Source organism: Mesoplodon densirostris, chromosome 1 (assembly GCF_025265405.1).
Source record: "Mesoplodon densirostris isolate mMesDen1 chromosome 1, mMesDen1 primary haplotype, whole genome shotgun sequence".
In the NCBI taxonomy this organism is placed as follows: Eukaryota; Metazoa; Chordata; class Mammalia; order Artiodactyla; family Ziphiidae; genus Mesoplodon; species Mesoplodon densirostris.
In genome coordinates this window covers 225,345,254-225,371,724 of record NC_082661.1, presented here as the reverse complement: position 1 = coordinate 225,371,724, position 26,471 = coordinate 225,345,254, and the positions used below count along the sequence as shown (strand labels likewise).

At 43.2% G+C, this 26,471-nt stretch overlaps 1 protein-coding gene across 5 annotated transcripts in view; it reads left to right on the top strand.

Annotated features, from left to right (window-relative positions):
* The first annotated feature begins 2,648 nt into the window (after window positions 1-2,648).
* Window positions 2,649-26,471, top strand: part of RNF150 (ring finger protein 150) — a 266,420-nt gene continuing 242,597 nt past the window's right edge. For 4 of the 5 annotated variants that reach the window (XM_060115726.1, XM_060115729.1, XM_060115721.1 and 1 more), the window contains exon 1: window positions 2,670-3,184. In XM_060115726.1, the coding sequence (XP_059971709.1) occupies window positions 2,689-3,184 (496 nt within the window). In that variant the 5' untranslated portion in view covers window positions 2,670-2,688. Of the gene's footprint in view, window positions 3,185-26,471 lie in introns of all 5 variants that reach the window. The other variant, XM_060115732.1, reaches the window with a different exon arrangement.

Below are 26,471 nucleotides of genomic sequence, written 5' to 3'. Positions count from 1 at the left end.
GCGGGAACTAAGGCCCCTACTCAGGTAGAGGATGGCAACTTCAGGCTGAGCACAATATTGCTGGAACTCCGCTCACCAGCTCTGTTACCTCACCACCAACCAATCAGAAAAAAGTCTGCACACAGGGGAAGATAATGAAGACCCTGACCCCTTCCCCAAATGATTCTCCCTTTAAAACTTTTCATGGTCAAGCAGAAGCTTTGGAATTGGTTTTTGGACACGAGTCTGCCTTCTCCCCAGGTTGCTGGCCTCCTGAATAAAGCAACCTTTCCTTTCCAACCAACGCCTGTCTCTCGGGTATTGGCTTTTGAGTGGCGAGCAGCAGAACCTGAGTTCGGTAACATTTATAGCTTTCTTTCCTTCCATATTCGTAAATTCCTTCTCCCACACTAAGAAACCTGGCTCCCATTATATTTAATATCTTACTTTTGCCCAATGTCCCTGTAATTAATCAACCTCTCAGCCAGGATGCTACCTCCTTGATCCTGCCATCTCCTCAGCCTCTAACTTTTCCTCTAAGGGAAGAAAACGACAGGGGTAGTTGTGCATTCTTAATGACACAGATTCACTGTTTTGTGGCTGGAGAAAAACTGCTAAGAGACAGAGAGATATGGGGAACCACTCTGGTTTGTGAGACATCTGTACAAAACCTCGCTGGGGGTTTTTAGGCAAAGGACTCAGATCTCTGGTGGTTCAGGAATCAGCAGCCAGGCATTCTTCACTTTTGCCTTTTTGGCATTAGGCACTATAAAAAGCACTGTCCCAATTGCCTAGAAGCCTATTTTCTAAAATGAATAAGTTAGGGAAATACACAAACCCAGCACATCCAATACCATAGAGACAAATGCTTCTAAGTAGTTCTTTTTGTGCCTGCTTCTAATTTGGGTATAGCTGGGATTCTTTGCTTTCCCCTAACAGCCACCAGCTGTTCGTACTGCTTCTGGAAAAACAGCAGTTGTACTGGTGGACAGCCATTAACAGATTTCTGTAAACATGCTAACTAAGGTCCTGGGGAAAAGGTGGGCTTTTTTTCATCAAGAATGGGTGCTGAGTTCTCTGAAAGATTGCCAGTTGGGAAGTACAAGGTGAGTGATTATGAACCATCACACAAATTGCTTTCGAGACGTGACAGGTATCTCAAGCCAGAGAAACTGTTGGTGTGAAAAGATAACCGCTCAAACATTTAACTGGTAAGGAATTGTGCTGTGTCAAAGTTTTAAGAACACGACTCTAGAGGGGCTGGACTCTCCACTAACTAGTTGTAAGCTCTATGCACAACTGGAGAATATCCTATAAACAATAATAACCCAAACAAACCTGCCGCGCCTATTGATGCTCTATTGATGCTCTAAGTCCTCTGTTACCAGTCATGACAACCAGAATAAACATCGTGAAGAAATAGTTCACCCAATTTCTTTTCTTACAGAGTTAGAAAACACTCATTCTATAGGAAAACAAATGCCACATGTTTGCTGCCAGAGGGTAAGAAAGAAGCCCATTTCTATACTCATTCTAATACAGTGCAGCATCAGCATGACCTGGGAACTTGTTAGAAAAGCATATTCTGGAACCGACCTCACATGTACTGAATGAGACTCTGCAGCAGGGCCCATCAGTCTGAGTTTTAACACACACACACACACACACACACACACACACACACACACTGGTGACAGTGACCGTGATGTACATTTAAATTTGATAGTCACTGCCCTAGATACTCCAGGCGTGGTGTTCGAAGGACCCAGCTACCAACTAACCTTACCAGTTGGCCCTAGGATGGGTAATTAGGGAAAGTTGTTTATGAGAGATACACACATTTCTCTACATTTGAGACGCCGGAAGTTGTTCCTCTCTTCATAGGTCAAGGGGTCGCTTCCCCTTTTGCCTCCACCTGGACCCAGTCGCAGATTAGGTTGAATTTGAGACCCGGCAGGGGTCGCTGCTGCCCATAGAGAGACCGAGGGAGCGTGGCAAGAGAAGCCTAGAATCTTTGACATCACATTAAGCTCCTCCTTGCACGCACACATTAGACACACACACAAACATATACAGACACACACACGCACACACACGGACCGCGTACTCTTCTCTGCCAGCTTGCTCCCGCTACCCCCGAGCCGGCCCCTCCCGCGGCAAGTGTGTGCCGGGCGCAGCCTGAGGGACCCGACGCACAGCAGGGGCGGCCGCCGCGCCTCCAGCCGGACCCGCACGCCCCAGCGCTCGGCGACGGCAGCCGGAACTCCTCGCCGGCACCCCGAGCTCGGAGCAGCCGCGCCCGCCCCCGCCGGGGCTGCAGGGCGCCGGGCCACCACCCCGCACGCTCGCGGGCCCCCTGCCACCCCTATGAGAGAAGGAGAAGCCGGGCGAAGGATCAGGACGCTCGGCAGCCGGACTCCGCCGCAAGCCCGGAGCGCCCCCTCCGCCCGCGCCCCGCCGGCGCCCGCGAAGCGAGATGCAACCGCCGCGCTCTGGCTGAAAAGGGAAGGGGCCGGCGCCACCCGCTCGCTCGGAAGCCGGTCCCCGCGGCGGCTGCGCGTCCCGGCCGCGGCCCCTCGGGCCCGGGAGTGAGCAGGAGCAGAAGGAGAAGAAGGACAAGCGGACGGCCCGGCGTTGGCCGGGGCTGGAGAGGAGGGACGGCGCGGGGGGAGCGCGCGGGGGGCGGGGAGGGGGCCCCGGCGGATAAAGATGGCAATGTCTCTCATCCAAGCGTGCCGCAGCCTGGCTCTCTCAACATGGCTGCTTTCCTTTTGTTTCGTGCATCTGCTCTGCCTGGACTTCACCGTGGCCGAGAAGGAAGAATGGTACACCGCCTTCGTGAACATCACCTACGCCGAGCCCGCGCCGGACCCCGGGGCCGGGGCGACGGGCGGCGGCGGCGGCGGCACCACAGCCGAGCTGCACACCGAGAAGACCGAGTGCGGGCGCTACGGGGAGCACTCGCCCAAGCAGGACGCCCGCGGGGAGGTGGTCATGGCCAACTCGGCCCACGACCGCCTGGCCTGCGACCCTAACACCAAGTTCGCCGCCCCGGCGCACGGCAAGAACTGGATAGCCCTCATCCCCAAGGGCAACTGCACGTACAGGGATAAGATCCGGAACGCGTTCCTGCAGAACGCCTCCGCCGTGGTCATCTTCAACGTGGGCTCCAACACCAACGAGACCATCACCATGTCCCACGCAGGTAAGCGGCCCCGGCGGGCGCGGGGCGGGGGAGGGGAGCCAGAGGAGGATGGAGGCGCCGAGAAGGATCCAGCGCCTGCCTCCTAGGTCCTTCCTGCGAAGTCCGTGCTTTGCGAAAGACGCGTCTCTGTTCCTTGGACCTACTAAGTTTTGCTCTGCGTCACTTCGTGGGGTTTACAAAGAAGAGAGGACTAACAGCATTGGGGGCACCAGAGAATGCGTTCCAATTAGCCTCGCGCCACTCGGACGAAGGTTGGCCGAGGGGGGCTAACTTTTCCGAGGAGGATCTGGTAGGTGGGGTGTGGGGGGCAGGGTTCGGATGTTGTTCTCGGCTAGTGAGCGGCCCCGCACCTGTTTGGAACCGGGAGATCTGATAACTCAGCTCTGCGCTTGGGTGTGTGCATCAGGTATACTCCTGAGGCCGGCGTTTGTGTATCAGGAGGCGGGTAGGGTTACTGGTGCTGGCGCTCGTCACTGCCGACTTGCTCAAGTCGGGTTTCAGCCCTTCGTGGGAGATGGAGTACCGCTCCCCCCGACCCCGCCCCGCGCCACCCGCTGGGTTGACGCGAGTTATAAATAATACCGAAAATCCTGTGCTCTGCCAAGCTGTCATCCGGAGGAGCTGACAGGCGGGCACGATGGTAAAGAGTAACAATCCCCAAAAAGCCACCAAGAGCATGGTGGCCATAAAGATATGCCTGCTTTTACAGTGTTGCATTATCCTTTGCCCGCCTGGGAGGTTAAATATGCTGAAGCTTTTCTTTATGGCGAGAAGGAGATTTCAGGGTAGAAAGCATAAGCTTTTCGTAGTGATCGCAGGGTGCCGGCACGAGAAGTCCATGACTGTCCTAAAACGCGCTCTTTCCCCGTGTGCCTGACATAACAGTGCTTCCGTGGTAGGAACAGCCAAGTCCTCTCCAGGCTTGTCAGCAAAAGCAGCTCGTTTTAGCAGCCTTGCCTCCTTGAGTCCAGGGTTACTTCTTGTTTCTGTGCGTCCGGAGAACCTTGCCCTCCGTCCCCAGAGGGGTTGCTGGGTTTGAGGCTGTGGCATTCGGAAGGAGAAGGAGGGAGTGGAAGTGACAGATGCATTTTCTGACTGGAGTCACCGAATCAAAACATTACCAAAATCTGGCTTTTAAAGAAAATAAACAGTTAATGCTCCTGAAATGGAGTACCAAGCTTTGGCCACATGGGGGGTGGTGCATTCTCTGGGGACAAGTTTTCATTCCCAGAGCTCATGTCACCTATTAGGAAAATGTACAGTGGGTTTGCCTTTGGTAGTCAACACCAGCTGTTTCAGACAAGGAACTTGTCAACCTTAATGCAAACAGGTGGAGTGGGGAAAGGTCAGTGCTTCTAACACAGGGGCCAAAGATAACGCAGTGCACGGATTCAGGAAGAGAAGGAAGGGACAGTTAACTTCTTGGAAAAGTCAGGATAGAGCGCTGAGGAACATTTGGTGTACTTTCTTGAGCTCAACGGTTTTGTAAGTGAAAAGATTGTACTCTGACCTTGAGTCATAAGAGCACTACTTAAACTTTATGACAGTCGAGGATTTGCAGGACTATGGAAAGAGCGTTTTAAGTCATGTAAAGTATCTTTAAAAGCGTATTTAATATATAAACCTCGGTGGGGGGAGTGTGAAGGAGGGTTTTTGTTATTGTTGTTGTTCTTTAAACTCCCAGAAGATTGTTAGCTGACTTTGCAGGATCCTTTAAATGTTTCTTTCTGCATATGCATGAAATCAAACTCTGCAGCTTCGAGCACGAAGTTAAGAGGCATCATTTGCTCCTGTCTAAAAAGAACTGCCAACACATGGGGTCAGTTAATGGCTCGCCTGTTTTTAAAGGAAGCCATAAGCTGATTTGCCACACAAATGATGCTTGATTAAGATGTAGTGAGAATAGATAAAGGGCTTGGTGATCATTTGAAAGTTAGACTTAAAAAATGTCAAGGAAATTGTCTACTATCTAACTGTTCTGTTTCCAAAAATGTGTAAACGTTGTATCTGCTAACAGCCATGAGGCTTCCATATTATCATTTGATGTATTGCCACGTTAGGAGACTGGATTCACTTTAGTCAGAGATTGCATTGATTTCTGCTAAAGTCTCATTATAAGGAGATCCATGACAGGGTGGCTTGGCGAACCTTTCACTTTTAACTCTTTCTACCTGAATGTGAACCAGTGCCAGCACTGGTCTGGCTGTCAGTATGTTACACTTAGCTCTAGAATGTGACAGCTTTACTTTTTCTAGTTGAATTTAGAATTCTGACTCAAATTTATCTTAGGAAATGGTGTACATTTTAGATGCTAATCAAATATTCTTATTTTGGGAACATGGGATGCAATATAACAGAGGGTCCTTACACTTGTGAATTTTTACTTCAGTCTCCAAAAAGTGAACATCAGCCTTTGCATTTTTAAAAAAATCTCACCTCTCCTCTAGATCCTTTCTTTTCAGCACTGATAGCTTTCAGGTGAGGAGAAAGTCTGAATTTAGTGTTATGCACCCCACTGTGTAATATGTATGCATTTGCGGTGATGTGACCCCAACACACCCACTATCTTGAAATTCAGTTAAATAGAAATCATTTCCCCTTCCCCTTTCCATAGGACCTTTCTTTCTGATTTTTCCTTTTCCGCTTATGATTTTGGGTTTCTGCAATTTCTGACACTTCTGCAATTATGGTTTCTCATTCACAAAGACACAGATTATCCTGGGATAGACTAGTAGCTTTAGTTTGTAACCAGTTCCTTTAAATCTCTTTAAAAATATGACCACATTGAGAGAGAGTTCACATAGCATACAGTTCACTCATTTAAAGTATACAGTTTAATGACTTTTCCTCTGCCAACAGAGTTGAGGACCCTCACCACTGGTTCCAGTAAGAAACGCTGTGTCCATTAATAGTTACTCTTCATTACTCTCCAATATACCAGCCCTAGTTAACCACGAATCTCCTTTCTGTCTCTGTTTGCCTATTCTGGACATTTCATATGGATAGAATCAAGTAATATGTGTTCTTCTGTGACTGGCCTCTTTTTCACCAGCATAATGTTTTCAAGGTCTGTCAATGCTGTAGCATGTCTCAGTACTACATTCCTTTTTGTTAGCAAATAATATTTCCTTCTATGTATATGCCACATTTTCAAAATTCATCAATTCATGGACACTTAGGTTCTTTCCACTTTTTGGTTATTATGCATAATGCTGCTGTGAACATTCATGTACAAGTTTGTGTGTGGACATTTCTTTTGGGTACACAGCCAGGCGTGAAATTTCTGAAAATTTTGGGTCATATGGCAACTGTATGGCTTAACCTTTTGAGGAACTGTGCGATTGATTTCCAAAGACACACACCATTTCACAGTTCCAGCAGCAGTGTAGGAGGAACATTTGGTAGGTGGAACATTTCTCCACCTCCACATCAACACTTGTTGTTATCTGTCTTTGATTTTGGCCTTCCCAGTGGTTGTGAAGTGGTGTCTTCATTGCCGTCTTTGTTTGCATTTCCGATGACTAATGGTTACTTTTTAACATAATCTTAATTCTTCCTCTGCTTTTCCTTTTTCTTCTTTTTCCCTTGCTCACCGTTATTTGTTTTTTCAGCTCAAACACGTTTTGTCTTAAAGAAGAAAGGAGATTAATAGAGAAAAGAGATCTACCTCTTCCAATTATGAAGGAAAAATAAAGCCCATGGACCAGAGACTTTATATGTCCCCTCTTAAAGGATGTGAGGAACTGCATCTTTCGTGCGTTAGAGAGCTTCTTCCCTGGTTGGCTTTGTGAAAGAGCAGCAGGAGGGCTTGAGTAAAAAGCTGTGTAGAAATCCAGTCTCCACCTGAGAGCCCCAGAAGTACACTTCCAGGTACAGGTAAAAGCAGCCAGATCCGGGCTTCCCTGGTGGCGCAGTGGTTGAGAGTCCGCCTGCCGATGCAGGGGACACGGGTTCGTGCCCCGGTCCAGGAAGATCCCACACGCCACGGAGCGGCTGGGCCCGTGAGCCATGGCCGCTGAGCCTGCGCGCCCGAAGCCTGTGCTCTGCAACGGGAGAGGCCACAACAGTGAGAGGCCCGAGTACCGCAAAAAAAAAAAAAAAAAAAGCAGCCAGATCCAAATGATCTCCTTGGAGCTGGTAACGTGAAGTATACTCTGAGGGAAGTGATATCAGCCATTTCTAGAGGCAGTTTTGGGAAGTGGTAAGTTAGGAATTCAGCCTCTCGCCAGCCCCTTGAGTTTGTGTCCTGCTTCTGCTACTTCCTCACTGTGGATCTTTGAGCACGTTAGCCTCTCAGGACCTCAGTTTCCTCATTTGTGAAATGGGGGAGCCTCAGTTGTTTGGTATGAGAATTAAATGAGTTCACACATGTACAGTGCTTGCGTCTGTAGCTGGCACCTAGCCGTCAATACATGCTAACCCTTATAGGCATTGTGCACAGTGACACACAGGAGCTCCTGCATGGATCACCAGACCCTGGGGGTCACTGAGGCTCTGGCAGCCTTAGGAAAGAGCTCTGTTTTAACCCTCTCCTGCTTTAGACACCAGAGCCATCGTGCCAATTTCGCTTTGTGGTTTCCGTGATTCGAGAGAGTGTGTCCCAGCTCCCTCTGATGGCTGGTGAATATTTGCGGATTCTCCTGTGGCATTTGTGCTTTCTCTTGGGTTAAATTGAAATCTCATCACAGCAATATGAGATGTATCTATATATGGTTTACATCTATTTATATGATAAAGATGGTAGATCAGTAAATGTTTGGAGGTGGTTAAGTGTCTGAATTGTGATGTTGCAGAAATGATGCATTTTTCTTTTTTCCTTTTTTGAAGAATGTGTTTGCTATCTTCTCATCTTTCGCTAGTACATAGTTAAAGGGAAAGGAGGAAACTAAACAACTAGGAAGAACTTTTGGGAGACTGGATTCCTAATAGTAACTTAGAGGTGGAGCGAGGGAGGAGATGGTTGCAGTAACTATTCAGAAAATAAGCTCAGCCCTAGGCGAGGAGGACCCCAAGATGGAGTATATCTCATGTATTCTAAGACCTTCTCCAAGGTTGGAGGAGAAAACAGAGGAGATGTACTGAGGCTCTGTCCTGTGTAAGTGGGTGCTAAGATTTTAATTCATGGGTTCATGCTACATTTACTTTAACGGATGAAGCCCACCTTTGCCTTAACCTCTGTAAAGGAACTAGCTGCTAGAATTTTCTTTTTTTTTTCAGGACTCATATTTTTTAAGAGTATTTTTGTGCAGTTTTGTTTTACATTTTCCTTTAAGTAATATGTTTACCTCTCTTCAGCATATGGTAGCCCTCTGCCTGTGTGGTGCTTACTCCGTGTCAGGCATGTTGTAAGCACTTTGTGTGTTAGGTCATTTAATTCTCACAATAACACTGAGCGGTAGGTGCTGTTATTGGCGCTGTCCAGGAAACTGAGGCTTAGACAGGGAAAGTGACTTGGTCATGCCGGTAGTAAGTGATGGAGCCAGGCTTGCAAACCTGAGCAATGTCTCCTGAGTCTCTGCTTGTAGCTGCTGCTCCATATACTTTCTCAACTTGAGAGGATACTATCCAGACTAGCTGTGGACAGTGATGACTTCATAATGGAGACAGGAAGTGATCTAAAGCTGATGCCCCTTTCAGAATACTTTAGCACATCTATCAACCAAATGCACTTTGGTTGAAGGGCTTGTCTCTTCCTTCATAACTGGAAGAGGTAGATCGCTTTTCTCTATTAATCTCCTTTCTTCAAGACAAAACATGTTTTAGCTGAAAAAACAAGCCTTGCAGACTGCATTTTTGCGACAGGAGAGATGGGACCTTGTGTTTGGGGCTGCTCTCCTCCAGGCTGACCTCTGATTAACCGTTTGGCTTCGGTCCATCACTTTCTATTCTGGACCTCAGTTTCTTAATTATAAAATGAAAGGTGTGAATTAGTTGAGCTCTAAGAGCTGCTTGAACTCCACAATTTATTCCTTATATATTCAAAACCCAGGATATTTTTATTGAAATTCAAATTTCTGGCTTCTGATGAGAAAATCTGATGACAGGGGCCCACGTCCCTGCAGAGCAGTGGCTGGCAGTTTAGGTGAACAGTGCGCCCATTACCTGGCCCAAAGCCCCATCACTGCTTATGGCCTGGCTCTTGGCCAGTTCTGCTCCTATGTGCCCCTCGCCTCAACCCTGAGGCTTAAGTATTTGGAACCTCAGTTTTATGGAGTCAAACCCGCGTTAGTGAGGAGAAGTTATAGAAAGCAGACTTGCTTTAGTAAAGGGAGAAAAACTCATAAAGTTAGAACTGTTGACAGATGGAAGAGGTTTTCTTGGGAGGTGAATCTTTCTCTTGTATTCAGATGGAAACTGATCACAGGATTTATGCCCAGAGTTCTGACGGGTGATGATGGAAGGGTCTTCCCAAGCCTGAGAGCTTGTGATTCTCTATCATTTAGATATTTAAGAAACATTTCTTAACAACAGCCTTGGTTTCCATTCCATTTCCCTCTTAAGATGCATATAGAAAACTTATTTATGCTTGGTCTTAATCTCCCAGGCCAAAGCAATATCATCCGCCTCACTTAGTATTTATTTATTTATTTGGTGCTAAACTGTACCTCTTCACCTGGCTCTCTACTGTCAGGCAGACATCTAATAGCCAAGAACCCCAGACTCTTGTCATTAAAAGCCATAATTCAACATCAATGTTAAATAACATTATTGGCAATGTAAGTCAGTATGGTCTGGGGACTTCCCTGGTGGCGAGTGGTTAAGAATCCACCTGCCAATGCAGGGGACACGGTTTCGAGCCCTGGTCCGGGAAGATCCCAAATGCTGCAGAGCAACGAAGCCCGTGCGCCACAACTACTGAGCCTGCACTCTAGAGCCCGTGAGCCACAACTACTGAAGTCCGTGCGCCTAGAGCCCGTGCTCCGCAACAAGAGAAGCCACCGCAATGAGAAGCCCGCGCAGCACAACAGAGTAGCCCCCGCTTGCTGCAACTAGGAAAAGCCCGCGCGCAGCAATGAAGATCTAACACAGCCAAAAAAAACCAAAAAACAAACAAACAAAAAAAAACAAGATACTGTATGGTTTGTTTACTCATTTCAGATCATAGAAATACGTATCTGGGGATTTGGAAGGAATCCTACCTTTATCTTCTAATCTTTAGTAGGAATCTCATCCTCATCTCTCCTGATGCCTCTGTTCTTAAAAATCCCCTGTCTTCTCAAAAAGGAAGGAATTTTATGACCATGAAATCAGGAAAGATTCAAAAAAGAACCCAGGACTCTGTAACTTATTCTTTTAGTTTTTTAGAAAGGACTGATTATGTTTCCAATGCAATATTAATTTGTTTAGAAACCAGTCTCAACTTTTTAAAAGGAAGACCTTGACCATTATTGTTGCATTTTTAGACATGAAACTTGATATATAAAGAACTTAATATTTTGATAGCCCCTGAAAGTCTTCAGTTTATCCCCAGAAGAGATACTTCATTTTGTATATACTCAAAGGAGGACCTTCACTTATTACTGAGTGACTGAAGTGATGCTGAAATTCTGTGTATTTGATCATGTGAATTGAGAGATGCTAAATTTGAGTAAACCTGAATAGGATTTGACTTTCATTTTATCTCAGCTCTGGAGGATTTTGTGGTAATGTAAAACCCAGAGAAATAAGGCTGCCTTGTTCTGTGTGATTGTTCTTCTACGAAGCTGCAATTATAGTGGTTCTATTAAATTGAAACCTTGTCTATAGGTATACTATAATCTTTTATTTTAAACTTTGAGGAGTTCATAACTAGGCAGTTTAACTTGTCGTGGGATAAGTGTGCTTTATAGATTGAAGTGTGCTTTATAGATTGAAGTAAGAATATTAATGACTAGTATTAGATCTAGTTCTTTTATTTTTCTATATGAGAGGAAAATTTTCTTTTACTGCTTCAAAAGCATTGGTTATAAATTGGTTTCTACAACTATCATGTTTTTTTAAAAAGCTCGTCTATTCCATGAAATAGCAGTATTTAAAAAATCTGTTTTGGTAGAAATAAGCATCATTTGTCATAAAATTAAAGCTTATGTATCAGATTGTTAGGCATTTCCATATTCAATGTATAGACATATATTTCATGATATAGATTTGAAAAAAGAAAGTATTTTTGCATTAAATGTATGGCTTATGCATGTTCTTTCCAGGCGGAGATATATAAAGAGCTCATATATTAGGTAAGATCCAGGAAATGTTTTCTTTCTTATTAACCAGTTCAGCCTCTTATCTCTCCATCATAAATGGTTTTTTACACACACATTCCATGTAAGCACTATTGAAAAGGCAAACATTTGAGGTTTTTCAGAGGTATTGTCAGTGAACCTATACAAATGCCTTTTTTTACCCATAAGTATTTATTTTCCCTGGTCCCCATTTTCTACAGAAGATGTTCACCTGGCCATTCTGTAACCATGAACTGACTACACCTACATGTAGTTCCAAATGACCCAAAGAATAGCGGAAGAGAAAAGATGTTTCCCCCTTTACTTATCAAGGTGTTTTCTCCTTTATTTACCAAGGGGCCTGGAATGTCCTTTCTCCCAGATACGAAGGACTGTGCCTCTCTAAGGTCACTTCTCTGTGACCTCATCACTAAGGCACTCCTAGTTACTCTATTTGGATAGCAGCATCCCTCCCCCTTCCCATGCCCAGCACACCCTGCCCCTCTCCCTGCTTCATTTTACTTATCCTTAGCGTGTGTCCTCCCACCAGAATGTAAGGGCTACAAGAAGCAAGGCTTTTAGACAGTTTTTGTTCATGGTAAAGTTCCCAAAGACTAGAATGGTCCTTGGTGGAAATGGAAAACACTCAGTAAATCTTAAGATCTTGTTAAATACGACTGGAAAGATGGCCTACGTTAACCTGTTAGTCTCTAATTTCATGAAAAATATATTTTATGACACTAAAATTTTTTTTCTTAGCTTTTGACTTATATAAATGAGGTCAGGGAGATTCTAATTTGAGTCTCCTGTTAAAATAATCGAGTCATTGTGTAGAATATGACATGAAGTGGGAGCCTTGTTCATGCCCTTCAACTCAGGAGAAAAAAGACATACCAGTAACAAGCAGAAGTTACAGGGTATCCAAAAGTTTTGCAACCAAATACAATTCTGTGCATATGTTTATTGTCCTGTAGCTCTAATACATGTGTATATGTGAGCATATATTTTAAAATGAAAGACATATGCCTTATAGAAAATTTTGAAAATATGGGACATTTAAAAAGGGAAGAAGAGGGCTTCCCTGGTGGCGCAGTGGTTGGGAGTCTGCCTGCCGATGCAGGGGACATGGGTTCGTGCCCCGGTCTGGGAAGATCCCACATGCTGCGGAGTGGCTGGGCCCGTGAGCCATGGCCGCTGAGCCTGCGCGTCCGGAACCTGTGCTCCGCAACGGGAGAGGCCATAGCAGTGAGAGGCCCGCATACTGCAAAAAATAAGTAAGTAAATAAAATAAAATAAAAAGGGAGGAAGATAACCTCAATAACTCAACCACTCACCCACTAAACTCTAGTGTTTTTTTCATTCTATGGTGACATATTTACTTTTACCAAACTGGGAATATATTGCATAGGTTTTTGTAGCTTTTTAAAATTTAAAGGCGCATGTTGAAACTTCCTCAATGTTTCTGCGATGTTTCTACTTTCCCCCTACATATAAACAGTGCTGCTGTAAATGTCTGTATGTGCCTAAAAATCGGTGCATCTCCATGATTACTTTCTTAGATCAAGTTCCTGAATATGGCACTAGTGAGTCAAAAGCTATTCATGGGTAGCTATAGAGCAGGGTTTTTTTGATCTGTTTCATTTTGTTTTTTAAGCCCATTTAGTGATGTCTTCAGTTATACTCTCACTCCCTAGTATGGCTGTCCTTTGAAGAAGAAAGAATATCTGTCAGCTGACAGTGCTGTTGCAGGGTCCTGGCACAGCTTTCTGCATCACTTTGCTCCAAGCTAGATGAGTTTGGCAGCCGGGGCAGGACACAGAAGGTGGAGAATCAAAAGAGGAAGAAAGCCTCAATGATAGAATCATCAGGATTGCAGTTGGTGAAACCCCCACTGTTCCCTTCGATTCTTCTGTGTCTTGGGGATATTCAGTGCAAATTGAACAGGGAATTAGGAAACTTGGGTTTCAGTTGTGGTTCTGCCTCAAATTCGCTTTACCGTTGGCAAGTCACTTCCCCCCTCTGGTCTCTTTCATTTGGTTTTCTTTCATTTCAAAATGATAAACAGGAGACTCCTGGAGGGGAACTTGGTTTAGGTCAGTGCTTCTCCATCCTGGTCGCCCATGAGAATCATCTGGGGAGTTTAAAAATTACAGACTCCCAGGTCCCACCTGCAGAGATTCTGATTTGTCGGGTGGTGGGAGGGCACTCTCCAAATGATTCTGATGTGCTGCCGGGATTGACGGCCACCACACTGGGTGAATCCAGAGTCTTCCTCTGGTTCTTCTATCCCGTGGTTCTTTAGTTATTTAAGAAATAGTACTTTTTCCTTTGATGATATCCAAATCCTACATGAAAAGAAAGACGTTTAAAATGTGTTAATTGTAACGATTAAAACTGATAGTATGTGCAGTTAAGTATTACCTCAAGACATGAATTACTGACTCACTAATAATCACCAGATTTTGGAGACCAGCACGAAGACAAACAAAGGCAAACACAGCAAGTGGAGGAAAGCACACAAACTTCTGTAAAACAGTCAAAGAGTACAATAATGAGTCAGAAACGACTAGACATTTTAATTACATTTAATTTGTTGGGTGAATTTTTCACTGATAGGCTAAATGCTCGTTATCTTGATTGTAGGCATCTGGCAGAAGAGGTAGCAATACCATGGTATTTTTCCCAAGTAGGGAGGACCCCATTTTGCTCATCAAGGTTGTCATTGCCCAGTTTGGGGGGCAGTAAAGGGTGGTGGTGAAAAAGGTGATTCTGGTACCCAATTGTCCTGAGTCAATTGCCAGGGAAACATAAAGCAACGTGGGGCTCAAGATAGAAGTTTGACATCACTGAGTTGGTAAGAGTGAGATTCCACCATCCCAGAATGTGAGCCCAGTGGTATAGGAGCTGCGAAAACTGGGGTCGTGCTGGGCAGAGAGGGCCCGGGAGCTCAGGAACCATGTGATTCACCTAAGCCTCCACCTGTGAAATGAGCCTCATGGGTCCCTATCACAGCTGTCATGAGCTCTTACCCTACATGACGCAGCCAAGGGGCAGCTCTGAGCATCGAATATATGTTCACTCTAATTATTGTCAGAAGAAACATATTCAGAATCAGACTACATCTTACCAGCTGTATTATCACCCGCTGAGTCCCGGCCATCATCATCTCTGCCCGGACTGCTGCTATCACCTCCAGCTGCTGTCCAGCTCCCATTCCTGCCCCTGCAATCTGTTCCCCGTAGAGCAGATAGAACAAACTTAAAAAAAAAAAAAAAATCAAAGGACATCACTCCTCTGCTTACGTCTTCCAGGGGCTTCTCATCATACTTTGGACCGAGTCAGAGTTCTTGCTGTAGCCCCCAGGGTGTGACCTGATCTGGCCCCTGCATTCAGTCCACCTCTTTTCCAACCATACTTCCTCTCACCCTCCTACAGACCCTCTTTTCTCCTTGCTGGTCCTCAAATATACCAAACTGGCTGCTACCTCAGGCCCTTTGGAACCCTCTTCCCCCCACCTTTGTGGATAGAATTATTATTCACACAGCAAATGTCTCTTTATGCATCTGAAATATGTGAGAAAGACTCCCAAACAAGACTATCTGGTAGACATTTATCTATTTCTCCCTTATTGAACCAACTCATTTTGAAACTTCAGCTTGCTTCTATGCCTCCTGTACCCTGAGGAAAATATCTTCCAACAAAAGGTAATTATAAAATCATGAGGTTTTATTACTTTCGTGGACAGGGAGAGTTACCAGGCACCACCCTCAATTTTTGCAGATTTCCCTCAGATACTCACCTGGCTCACCCCTCCATAGCGTTGCTGACTCTGCTCAGTCGCCCCTTCGTCAGAGTTTTCCCTGGCCACATTAGAAACTTCATCTCCTACTTATCGTCTCTTCCCTTACCCTCCCTTATTTTTCTTCATACTATCATTACTTGAAATTGTTATATTACATCTTTCATTAATTTACTTGTTTACCGTCTGTCACCCCTGTGAAAATGTAAGCTCCACAAGGACAAGGTTCTTGTCTTGTCAACAGCTGTATTCTGAGAGCCTGGCATTCAGTAATATCTATTGAAAGTATGAATGGATTCGTGAATGATAGAATATGAACCCATCTGCAGTTGGCAGGTGCATCCCTCACTTGAGGGAAGGAGGAATGACTTTATATTCCATACTTTTTATTTGCCTTATGCTGAAGGCAAGATTTAATTTGAGGGATTACAAACTTCATTTCTTCTCCTGTGCACAGCAGAGCGATTCTTGCTGGGCCTGTGCTGAGGGATTCATCTACTTTCTAACCCAAACTTGACCCTTGATAGTCATTATGTCCTGAGATCTTTGCCTGTTCTCCTAACAGTGTTTCTGAGACCTAGTTACCTACTCCCCAAGACGTACAAGCAAGTGCTTCTCTGTTCTGAGGAGTTTTGCTTTGGAGATTCTGCAAGGGCACTTTTTACAGATAATAGAATAGAAATGTCCTTTGGAGCCAGCTGTTATCAAACACAGAAAGAAATCTGAAAGAAGTAGCTGGACATACATAGTACTGCCTGATGTTTTTAGGGAGATGGGCATCTGGTAGACCTGATACTCCAAGGGGACCCAAGTGTTACTTTAGAAGGAAATCTTAGAGGTTGATCGTAAACCTTACCTGTATAGTTTAAGATGAATCTGTCTCTGTAAATAGCAAATGACCAGTGAGATATGCCAAATTGTGACCTTTTGGGCAATGAGAGAACTGTTAAGAGAAAGCTCAAGTTTTCTGTGAAGTCAGGATAAGAGGCATTGGTTACAACAGTTGTTTGTTAAAGCAGTTGATGTTTGCTCTGGAATGAATTTAATCTCTTATATACTTGCATGCCTTTACTTTTTAGCCCTGAAAAACTACCTGCATAGAGAGTTTGAAGCAACTAGGTGATATTATCCTTATCAGTTTGAGCTTATTTCTATGGAAAGTACATCTGCTGTATCATTACTTTGTTCTTTCTTCCTTTCCTAAATGCATTTATTATATGAAATGGATTCCACTTCACTGAGATTAATTCCTTACCTGGCTGTCCCTCCTGCTAGACTGTGAGCTTCCTGAGGGAAGGCGCTGTCCGCACCCAGCCCCTTCCACTGGGAACTAGCACCAGTGTCTTGAATCATTCTCTGTCTGTGGTCATGTTAGCTAATTGTTCTGCTTAATCATGGCCATCTGGATGCCATTCACTTGGTGGGAGGTACCTGGAGTTTAGACCAAATGTTTCAAGGAACTGATCAGCATCTCTAAGGCTCACCTTGCAAACACTAGACCTGTGCAGGAGAGGTCAGTGTTCCTCCCAAACAGGGCCATGCTCAGAAAAGTCATGAAGTGATGCTTTATTACAATCCAAGGTCTGCAAATTAAAAAGTCATTAGTCTCTTCTACCTTCTTGACCTCTGGGACTATCTTGAAAAGCCATTCACCTAATTAAAACTCGATCCTTTAAACTTAGAAAGTCTTACTCTCTTTGGTAAAACTAAATGAGTCATAATTTGGCTTACTGCTGTCTGAAACTAATCAATATTCTTTTCTATTGAGGTACTATATTAAGTAAATCTTAGTGTCTTACTCATAAAAAGACTTCTGTGTTTCATTAACTTAGAGTGTGAAAAATACATTACATCGTAGGTAAGAAGAGAACAAGCCATTTTCTTTAGTGAAGCTAATTAGAACCCATTTTGAACCGGAGCATAACCATGAGCTTGCTTGCTATTTTTATATTTAGTCTTTGAAAAGGTGGCACATAATTACTACAGTACAGTTTGTGCATTCCAGAATAAGTGATATTTTTGGCTTTAAAATGAAATTTATGAGTAGGTTAAGATACTGGAACAGCACATGCTGTCACTGGCGTGTTAAGATAATTGCGGTTCATCAACTCATGCAGATATATTCTTCTGTGTTTCCTGTTTGCAGTTTGTCACTTTCACCACCAGAACAATTTAAGTAAGAAAACAGAAAAACAGCTCAAACTTTAGCCCTTGATTGATTTTTGGTAACTGAGATGGGACATATTTTTTAAAGGAGCAATAATCCCGAAATAGGCCATTACCTTGCCTGGCCTCTTTGGTAACCACCATGTTGCTAAAAAAGATGTGTTTGTCACTTAGGTTGACTGACTGGGGCCGGTGGGGTGGTCACTGTCACCGAGCATTCATCCCACTGTCCCATGCTTCTGGGTGTCTCTCAGCCCAGATTCCTCCCATCTTTTTCAGAGGAGTGGGCATTTCTGGTGAAGCAGACACACTGCCCTTCTGGAGCCAGCAGCCAGTTTGAATAAGATTATCTCAACACCAAGTAGCAAGCCATCTATAAGCGTGTAGCATTGGCCATTATTTAACATGCTGCCGGCTGAGAAAAACCCAAGGTATGAGAAAAACCCGAGATCATCCAAAACCTAAGTTGTCAAGGTCACGGGGCAGGATTCAAATGCAGTGAATATGACCTGACCCTTTCCACCTGCCAGTGCCTTAGTGTCTAGCAGCTCAGTGATGGACGAAGTCAGACCATGCCTTGGTGTTCATGAGCCTTAGGGCCAGACAGCGGTCCTGACACTAGTTCCCCAGGGACCGGGGCCTGTGGAGCTTTGACAAAAGAGCTTCAAGTGAGGTGGCTGGACGCTAGCTGGGGAGCCTTCAGCGGCCACTGTGTGAGGGTCACGTGGCCGTTCTAAGTAGTCCCTGAACTCGGTGTCTCCCACGCCCTGTCTTCTCCTTCCATAGGAGACCACTGAGGAAAATTCTCTTTTTGAATAAGCCAAGACATCCTTTCTGCAAGTCACCTCTTCTGGTTCCAGGCCCATATGTTAACATTTATCACCTTGTTCATTAGAGGAACTCAGCAAATCTTTGCTGGATTGAATAAATATTAGAAAGAGGAGAATCAACACTCGTTCTGAACACACAGGGCTCTAAGCACTGCATTAGGTGTCTTTCATATTTCACTCCGTTTATACACCCTCTGAGTTGGGAACCTGCCCAGAGTCACAGATGGACAAAAGCAAAGCTGATATTTTAATCCAGATCTATGTCACTTTCAACTATATTAGGATGCGTGTAGGATTTCTTTGACTTTCGACTAATTTTTATGTTTCAATGTATTTTTTTATGAGGGGGGAACAAAAAGAAACTCCTTTAAAGATAATCTGTCTGAAAACATTGTTTCCCATAAATGTTAGGTAACTTATTGTTTACCATTGTTATTAAATTGTATATTTGCAGAAATGCAATTCTTTCACTGCATGAGAAATATTTCTTATGGACATATAAGGTACAAACTGCTGTGGATTTAATTCACAAGTCAAACCTTGTGCTCTGTGGATATGGTAATGTCTTTGGTTATATTAGAGTCCTTGTCTGAATATTTTGGCTTAAAGATAGTTAAGACTGACTAATTCCCATTGGTTAAAAATGCTTATGTTCTTAGAGAATTGAGTCAGGTTCCTATCTGCTAATGCTATTGAAGTAAATGGGTCTATGCCAATTTCTACCACTAAATGTCACTTTGAGTTCTATAAATAAATCACTTCCTTTACATTTATCCTACTGTGATTTTTCCTAAATTTGTAATTACTATGAATATTTGCAAACCAATATAAATCCCATTTACCTGAAAGATCTTTTAAGGTCAAAATAAAAGGATAACCCTGTTACTGTCACTATGGGAATTTTAAAAATGTGTGTGTACACATGTACCTATAGTATATAGTTTAGAATTTTAACTGGGCTTGGATGATGCCTGATTCACATAATCCCAGAGCAATTTTGCTTGCTCATTAAATTGCTACCCCCTTGATTTTAAATAAGATTTTCTTTAATTGTGTTTGTGATTCTTCATGCTTGGTAATTCATCTATTTTTAGTGTGCCCTTTGGTTGCTTATTTTAACATAAATCCTAGTATTTTCACTTGTACGATTCTTATTAGTAAGTATTCCTTAAAATTTTTTTCTTAACATACATACACTGTTTTACCATCTGCACAAATCTCCCCAGCCAAGCTGGCCCAGAAGGCCCTTGCAGTGTGAACTTATGTCTCCCTGTAGACCAATGGATTTATAATTTTTTCTCTCTGTGTTATCAAAATTACCCAGATATTATTTTTTTAACTAACCACAAAACAAAAACAGACTTTTTCTGAAAGATTTTAGAGATCATCAAGTTTAATTATTTTATTTGATTGATTAAAAAGTATGAGTTAGTTATTTTATCAGTGAAAAACACAAAGCCCCAAGAGTTTATGGCCTTACTGGAGACCCACACAGCAGGTGATAAGTGTATGGTTGGGAGGAAAGTTATCTGTGAAAGATTGAAGGACCACTCCCTCCAGATCAGAATTCTCAATCATGGCACTATGGGCATTTTCTGCCCAATAATTCTTTGTTGTCCTGTTGCTATAAATTTATTGAGAATCTTATGAGAATGCATGTAAAGCATATAGTATAGAACCTGGCACATGGTAAATGCTAAAGACATCATTATTAAATATGACTATTAAATATTGATAATGCACCAGTACATAATTCAAGAACCCCTGTGTAGCTGACAGTGGAGACACATGGTATTTATTGAAATAGAAAACAATATTAAACTAGAAAAAAGTTTTTAAGAAAACAATTAAAAAGCACGCTGGTACCAACAAAGATATGTATGTAAGAATTAACCCAGTTGGAGGAACTGTGAAGAAGTCTGTCTACCCCAGTAGTTGTAAGCAAATGTACTTTTCAGGTCTGAAGCCGGCGCCAGCCAAGAGCACTGCAGAGATGGGAGCTATATTTGGAGAGAGTGTTTCACACTGTTCCTCCCTGAATGATAGGCTAAATAGGGAACTGCAGCAACATCCCCGTGAGAGGAGAGCTTCCAAGATTATCAGAGAGGAGGGAGAGCTGGAGCAAGTTTACACAGTGTGAACCACGCTGATTGTAATAGACAGCAGCATTGACGCGCTAGGATTTGTCAGAAGACAACCAGAGGGTCTGAAAGAACAAAACTGGAGAACTCTCTACCTTTGCCTCGGCCCTGTGATGACATTTTAATGATTCGACAAAAGAAAAAATAGATCTATCTAGCTCCCATTTGAATGGATGAATTAATAGCTAGCTAAAATGGTTTGATTTTTTTTTCTAATTTTCTTGGAAATTCTGCTTATATGAGAAGGAGGGTAGTATACCATACAGGTAAGATCTCCATTTCACGGAGTCCCTATGGCATGGGTGTGTAGTCAGGAAATGATGGACCTCAGGACCACTTGCATGTATCATCGTCCCCCAAGCATCATTAAGTCCAAAAGGAAACCAGTGTCTGTCAAGAATTCACTGTGGGTCAGGCATTGTACTAGCCTGTCACGTCATTATTTAGATTGGCCGCATGGGTTAGTGGTTAGAGCCTGACTAAAACCAGACCACCCAGGCTCACATCCCAACTCTGCCTCATATCAGCTTTGCTACGTGGGACAAGTTAACCAACCTCCCTGTGTCCGTTTTCTTGTATGTAAAAATGGGAATAATAGGACCTATTTCATGGGGCTCTTGAGAGACTTAATGGGATAATATATGTAACGTATTTATACATATAAGAAGTGCTATAAAAGGCATTTTATAATCAGCATTCTATAATTTTATGATGCTAATAAGAAAGCAAAGTAATACATGGTGCTAGGATTCACACCTATTTTAATCAAAAGCCTATGCTTTTTTTTTCTATAACATAGTGAGTGCTTCTACATGCTAATACTTAATGTGATCTGTACAGCATAATGATATTAAATTGAAGTCACCCTTGATTTCTAGGGACACTAAATGCTACGATATGTAAAGTACCTATTTTTCATTACTTATATTCATCCCCAGTTTAGGCATTGGCTGTAGAATCTCCTAACCTTTGATATATCTAGGTGAAAGGATAGACATTAAAAGATTATACTCTTGGATTATACTTAATATATTTCTCTGTATTTGAAATACAGAGAAATAGTACTTCCCTCAACTTGATTTCATTTATTCTTGTAATAGTACTTCATAGACAGAAAAGATTCTATTATCTCAGCCTACAGATGAAGCTCAAAGTTTGAGTCCTAGCCAAGGTAGGACTGAAATTCACATCTTCTCTTAATTCAAGAGTGTTTTTCACTGTGTTTACATATTTACTTAGCAGTTGTTAATTGAGCACCTACTATGCACAGGTGTATTAAATCCTGGCTATACAAAGAGCAAGGTACCATTTTTTTTCCCCCTAAAACAGGTTACCATCTAGCAGACAAGAAGGGTATAGTCCATGTGTGATATTATTAGTGTGAACAAAGTGCTATAGGAACACCCAGGAATGACTAAGTGGGCCTGGAGATTTGAAGAAGGCTTTTTAGAGGAGGTGACATTTTAAAGTAATCAGAGTTGTGAGAAAAGTACAAGAAGGGAACACTGTAAGCAGAGGAAACCGTTTATTTGATTGTTGAGAGAAGGTGAGTGGGCCTGAGTGACAAGCAGATGGATTGTATGGTGAGACGAGACCAAAAAGTATTATAGTTTGAGATGGGAAGGATACTAGGTAGTTGGACATTTTCCTGTAGGTGATAGGAAACCATGAAAGGTTTTTAATCAAATATTGTCAGAGCTCTCTGAGAAAATCATCATCCTAACTCTGATGAGGAATGTATATAGGAGACATTGGCTTTAGAGAATGTAATTATGAAGCTGATAACAGTAGTCTAGAGATTTCAGAAACAATTTTGAGAAACTGATGTCTGACTGAGGGTGGACTCAAAAATGACAGTTTTGGATGGGTGAATGATGAACGACATTATGAAAAAGAATACAAGAAAAAGAAGAGGTTTGGAAGGAAGGCGTGGATTCAGTGTTGGGCATGTTGTGTTTGAGATCATCGAGGCTGGACACATAGATATTGGCGCCACTAATATAGCCCTGAGGGTTGAGACTGTGAGGACGGATGGAACCAACACCAGAGGAGGTGTATTGTGAGGCTACAGAACAGAGGGTGAGGGTGGGAGGGCAGCATTTGGGGGGTAGTAGTGGAAAGGAGCTTTTTGGTTAGAAGAAAGCCAAAATAAAACTATGGAAACCTAGGAATGAGAGAATTTCTGTCAAGAGGTACATAATGCCACTTGTTGCCAAGAGGTCAAAAGGCTGAGGCTATGGGATTTGATATGTGATGATGCACTTGGACCTGATGATGTCAAAAATCCCGTCCAGTTAACATGCTGGGCCTTAATTTGGAAGTTTGCTCTCGACTCACTCAAGGGCAAATAATAACTTTAGGTAAATTGGCCAATCTGAAGAAATCCTTTAATTTACAAAACCATTACCAGAAGCCTTTTCCTGCGTATGGGTGTGAATTTGGTACTGCCATTTCTAATCCTGGAACTTCTATCTCCGGAAAGAAATTTGTTAATGGTTGGATTGTATATAGTATATAGAATTTAGAAGACTTTAACTTCTAAACAGTAGGCGTACAGGGTTGGGATTATAAAAATGAGGGCAGTGCATAGTCATCATATGAGTATTTGGATTCCAAATCATGATGGGGATAAATAATGTCTGGAGTAAAGAAGTATAGGTGTGTGTGTGTGTGTGTGTGCGTGTGTGTGCGTGTGTGTGTATGAAAGAGAGAGAGAGAGAAAATAGATCACTATGATAGTGCTGGCAGTGCCTAGGTTTGTATTTTGGTCTTATTGGAATGATTTCAACTTAGATATCCTTTCCAAACTCACAGACTCATACTTTAGAATCTTCATCATTTGAATGATCGTTATTCACGCCATTGCAAATACTGGCATTTCAGCAACAATTACTTTTTTTTTTTTTTGCGCGCGCGAAGAGGTTGACAGTTTGGGCTCCTCTTGTGTGTGCAACCAATTTGGATTTGGGACATTGAATAGAATCATCAAATTATTGTTGTTATTGTGTGGAGTATCATCTGTTGAAGGCTTCAGAGAGGGGGAAGCCATGTTTTGCCCAAGCTTGACCATACCATTCTTAATGGATAAAGAGATCTAAAGGCAAAATCTAGTCATTGGAACCTTGCAATCTTTTAATTAACTCTTTCCCCCCCCTTTAAGAATGGGAACATTTCATAGCTCTTCTGCTGCCGAGTTGCTACTCAGCTCTGGCTGCCATTAGCTTTGTTGGAGATGATTCAAACCAGACAGAAGACAGAGGTTTCTGCCCTGAGAACTTTGCCGGGTGACGGTGTTGGTGTGAGCAGTCGGAAAGATGGCTTTTGTGGCCATGCTTGCAGCCCATGTAATAAGGATGAGCAGATCCTTATTTGGATGTTTATTGGTGACCTCTGACCTGAACTGCAGGAGTCTCTTGTTCTCCTTGTGCTCCGGGCAGCAGCTGCCAACATTCTCCACTGGATTCAGAAGTGAGCCAATTAGGTGATGTGCACAGACCAAGAAAATTTGACCTTCACTTCCTCCCTCCTGTGCCCCTCAGCCTCATCACCTCTTGCTTCCCTTTACAACCCCTGATCAGAACAAACACACTGTCTCCATCAAGTATTTCCCTATTGCAGTGTAACCTTGTTAAATTATTACAGGTTTATTCAGAACTGAAGTAAAACACTACTTTTTCTGCCTGCAATCTTACTGCCTTATCCTTTAATAAAAATTAAATGAATGTCCACAGACCTTTGGAATTTTCTATAAAGGGAATCATTCTAGCACCTAAGGGAAAAGAACTTGATATCTAAACCTTCCACATCAGTGTTTCTGAGCTTTCCTATAAATAGATCAATTTAATTATATTTCCACTTGTCTCATTAACCTTTTATATTCTTTTTCTAGTTCCAGTTTAAAAATAAATTTAGGAGGTTGTATAGCACTCTTAGAAGTGAAACAGAAGGGGAAACTATTACACTTCACTGCACGTAGTATGGGTAGCTATTATTTTGCAAAACTTGTGTTTTATTACGTATCCATGTGTGTGTGTGAAAGGGCACAGTGGATTTAAAAGCCACAGTCTTAGATAATATCCCAGTGATTCACCATGGTTTTTCCTCTACTCTATAAAAATGCCTGCCATGTCCAGCCTTATGAACCCGTGTAATGTCCCCTGTACCCGACAGTCCCAGAGCAGGCTGATACCCACTGCCGCCAGGAGGTTTGGTAACAGAAGCTCGCACAGAAGTGCTTCTAGGTAAAGGAGAGTCTTCCCAACTCGGAGGCTAGTCTTTTCTGCACTGAAACAGGAAGCTCTCTAACACTCTCTGTCAGTTGTGCAGAGGTGTTTACGGTTTTCATCAGAGGCAGAGGGCTGTGTGTTCATGCTAGAGAAGGATCTCCAGCAATTTTATCTCTTGTGAATGAGCAAATGGGATCCAGAATCTCTAGAACAACGGGAGTACCATCGGTGGAGCCTGGAGTCCAGGAGAAAGTCTCTGTGCTTTCATCACCAACCCATGAAGGATGATGGGATGAAGATTATGTCATTGGTGTCTTCATTCTGAAAGTGTCTGAGAAAATGGAAGTGAATGAGCCTATGACAGAGAATCGGGGGACAAGAAGGAAGAGCTTGTGGACTGGAAATCAGGACCCCGGTCTCTCTCCAGGCTGTGTTTTTAGTAATACTTTGTAAGGAGGCACTTTTGTAACACCAGAACCACACTCTCATTACCCACAGTTTTTATTTCTACCTTTATTATTCTATTTGCTTAAGACCACTGCTTAGTAAACAGGGTACAGTTCATCACTGCACTGAGATAAATGGTCTGAGATAAATTTCTCCACTGTGGCTTGGTAAATTCGGAAGTTAAAAGGCCCTTCCTCATGAACTATCCGCAGGTTTATCTGTTGTTGCATCCCCTGGGTTGATGTCCAGCCGAGCCAGAGAAGCAGGCCCACTGTAGAGCAGTTTCTGGATCATGTCTGTAAACACTACCACTTAGGTAGGAATTTCCCAACGACGGGGTCAGTGTGACATCACTTCTCCCTGACTAGGAAAACAGCAAGCCTCCAAGTGCTCCCTGCTGCTGTTTGGGAAGGTAGATGGTGGCTACGTGGCTGAGTATCTTGCTGAAAGCTGGAATGTTCATGGCATTTAGGAACAGAAAGGATCAGGGAGCAGCTATCTGATGTATGAGTTACTGCTTTTCCTTCTGGTTTCTTACACTCTGTGTCTTTTGGCCATTCTAGGTTTTTTGAGAATGGTCAAGTAAGCAGTGAAATCCTAACCATTATTTTTTTCTCCTTGTTAATAGTATTCTTATAGTTAACCGTATGGGTAGAGAGATGGCTTGAAGAAAAGACTAAAGTGTGGTTTTGTTTAGACACCTTCTGTGGATATATTTGAAAGCCTATCATGAATAAATCAATGTTCCTTGCATGCATACTGGTGCGGTACCCTCAATCAGATGACTCCCAGGTTACCAGCTGAGACTGAAAAAATGTCAAAAACGGATCAGGGGGCTTCCCTGGTGGCGCAGTGGTTAAGAATCCACCTGCCAATGCAGGGAACATGGGTTCGAGCCCTGGTCCAGGAAGACCCCACATGCCGCGGAGCCCATGCACCACAACTACTGAGCCTGCACTCTCGAGGCCGCGAGCCACAGCTACTGAGCCTGTGCTCTAGAGCCCACTGGCCACAACTACTGAAGCCCGTGCCCCTAGAGCCCCGTGCTCCACAAGAAGAGAAGCCACCGCAATGAGAAGCCCACGCAATGCAACTAGAGAAAGCCCACATGCAGCAATGAAGACCCAACACAACGAGGAAAAAAAAAAAACGGATCAGGTGCAGTAAAATCATGTGCCTGTGTTGACTGTGTGCTGTATTGGATCAGTTTGCAACAGGCAGGTCGTTACTTAATAGTAGATATACACTATTTGTGATTGTCACTTTGGGTGTTGTAGAAGAAAAAAATATTACTCCTTTTCATTAGCGAAAAGATTCCAGAATCCGTTCCAGAAGTTCATCTCCAATTTGAGATGAAAATCCCTCACCTTGTTCTTCTGAAAGAGAAGAAGGTGTTCAAAAATATAAAGACTAGAACATAATTAGCACAGTATGGAGTAATGCAAACTGTATTTGCGTAGAGAAGTAAAACCTGGATAGC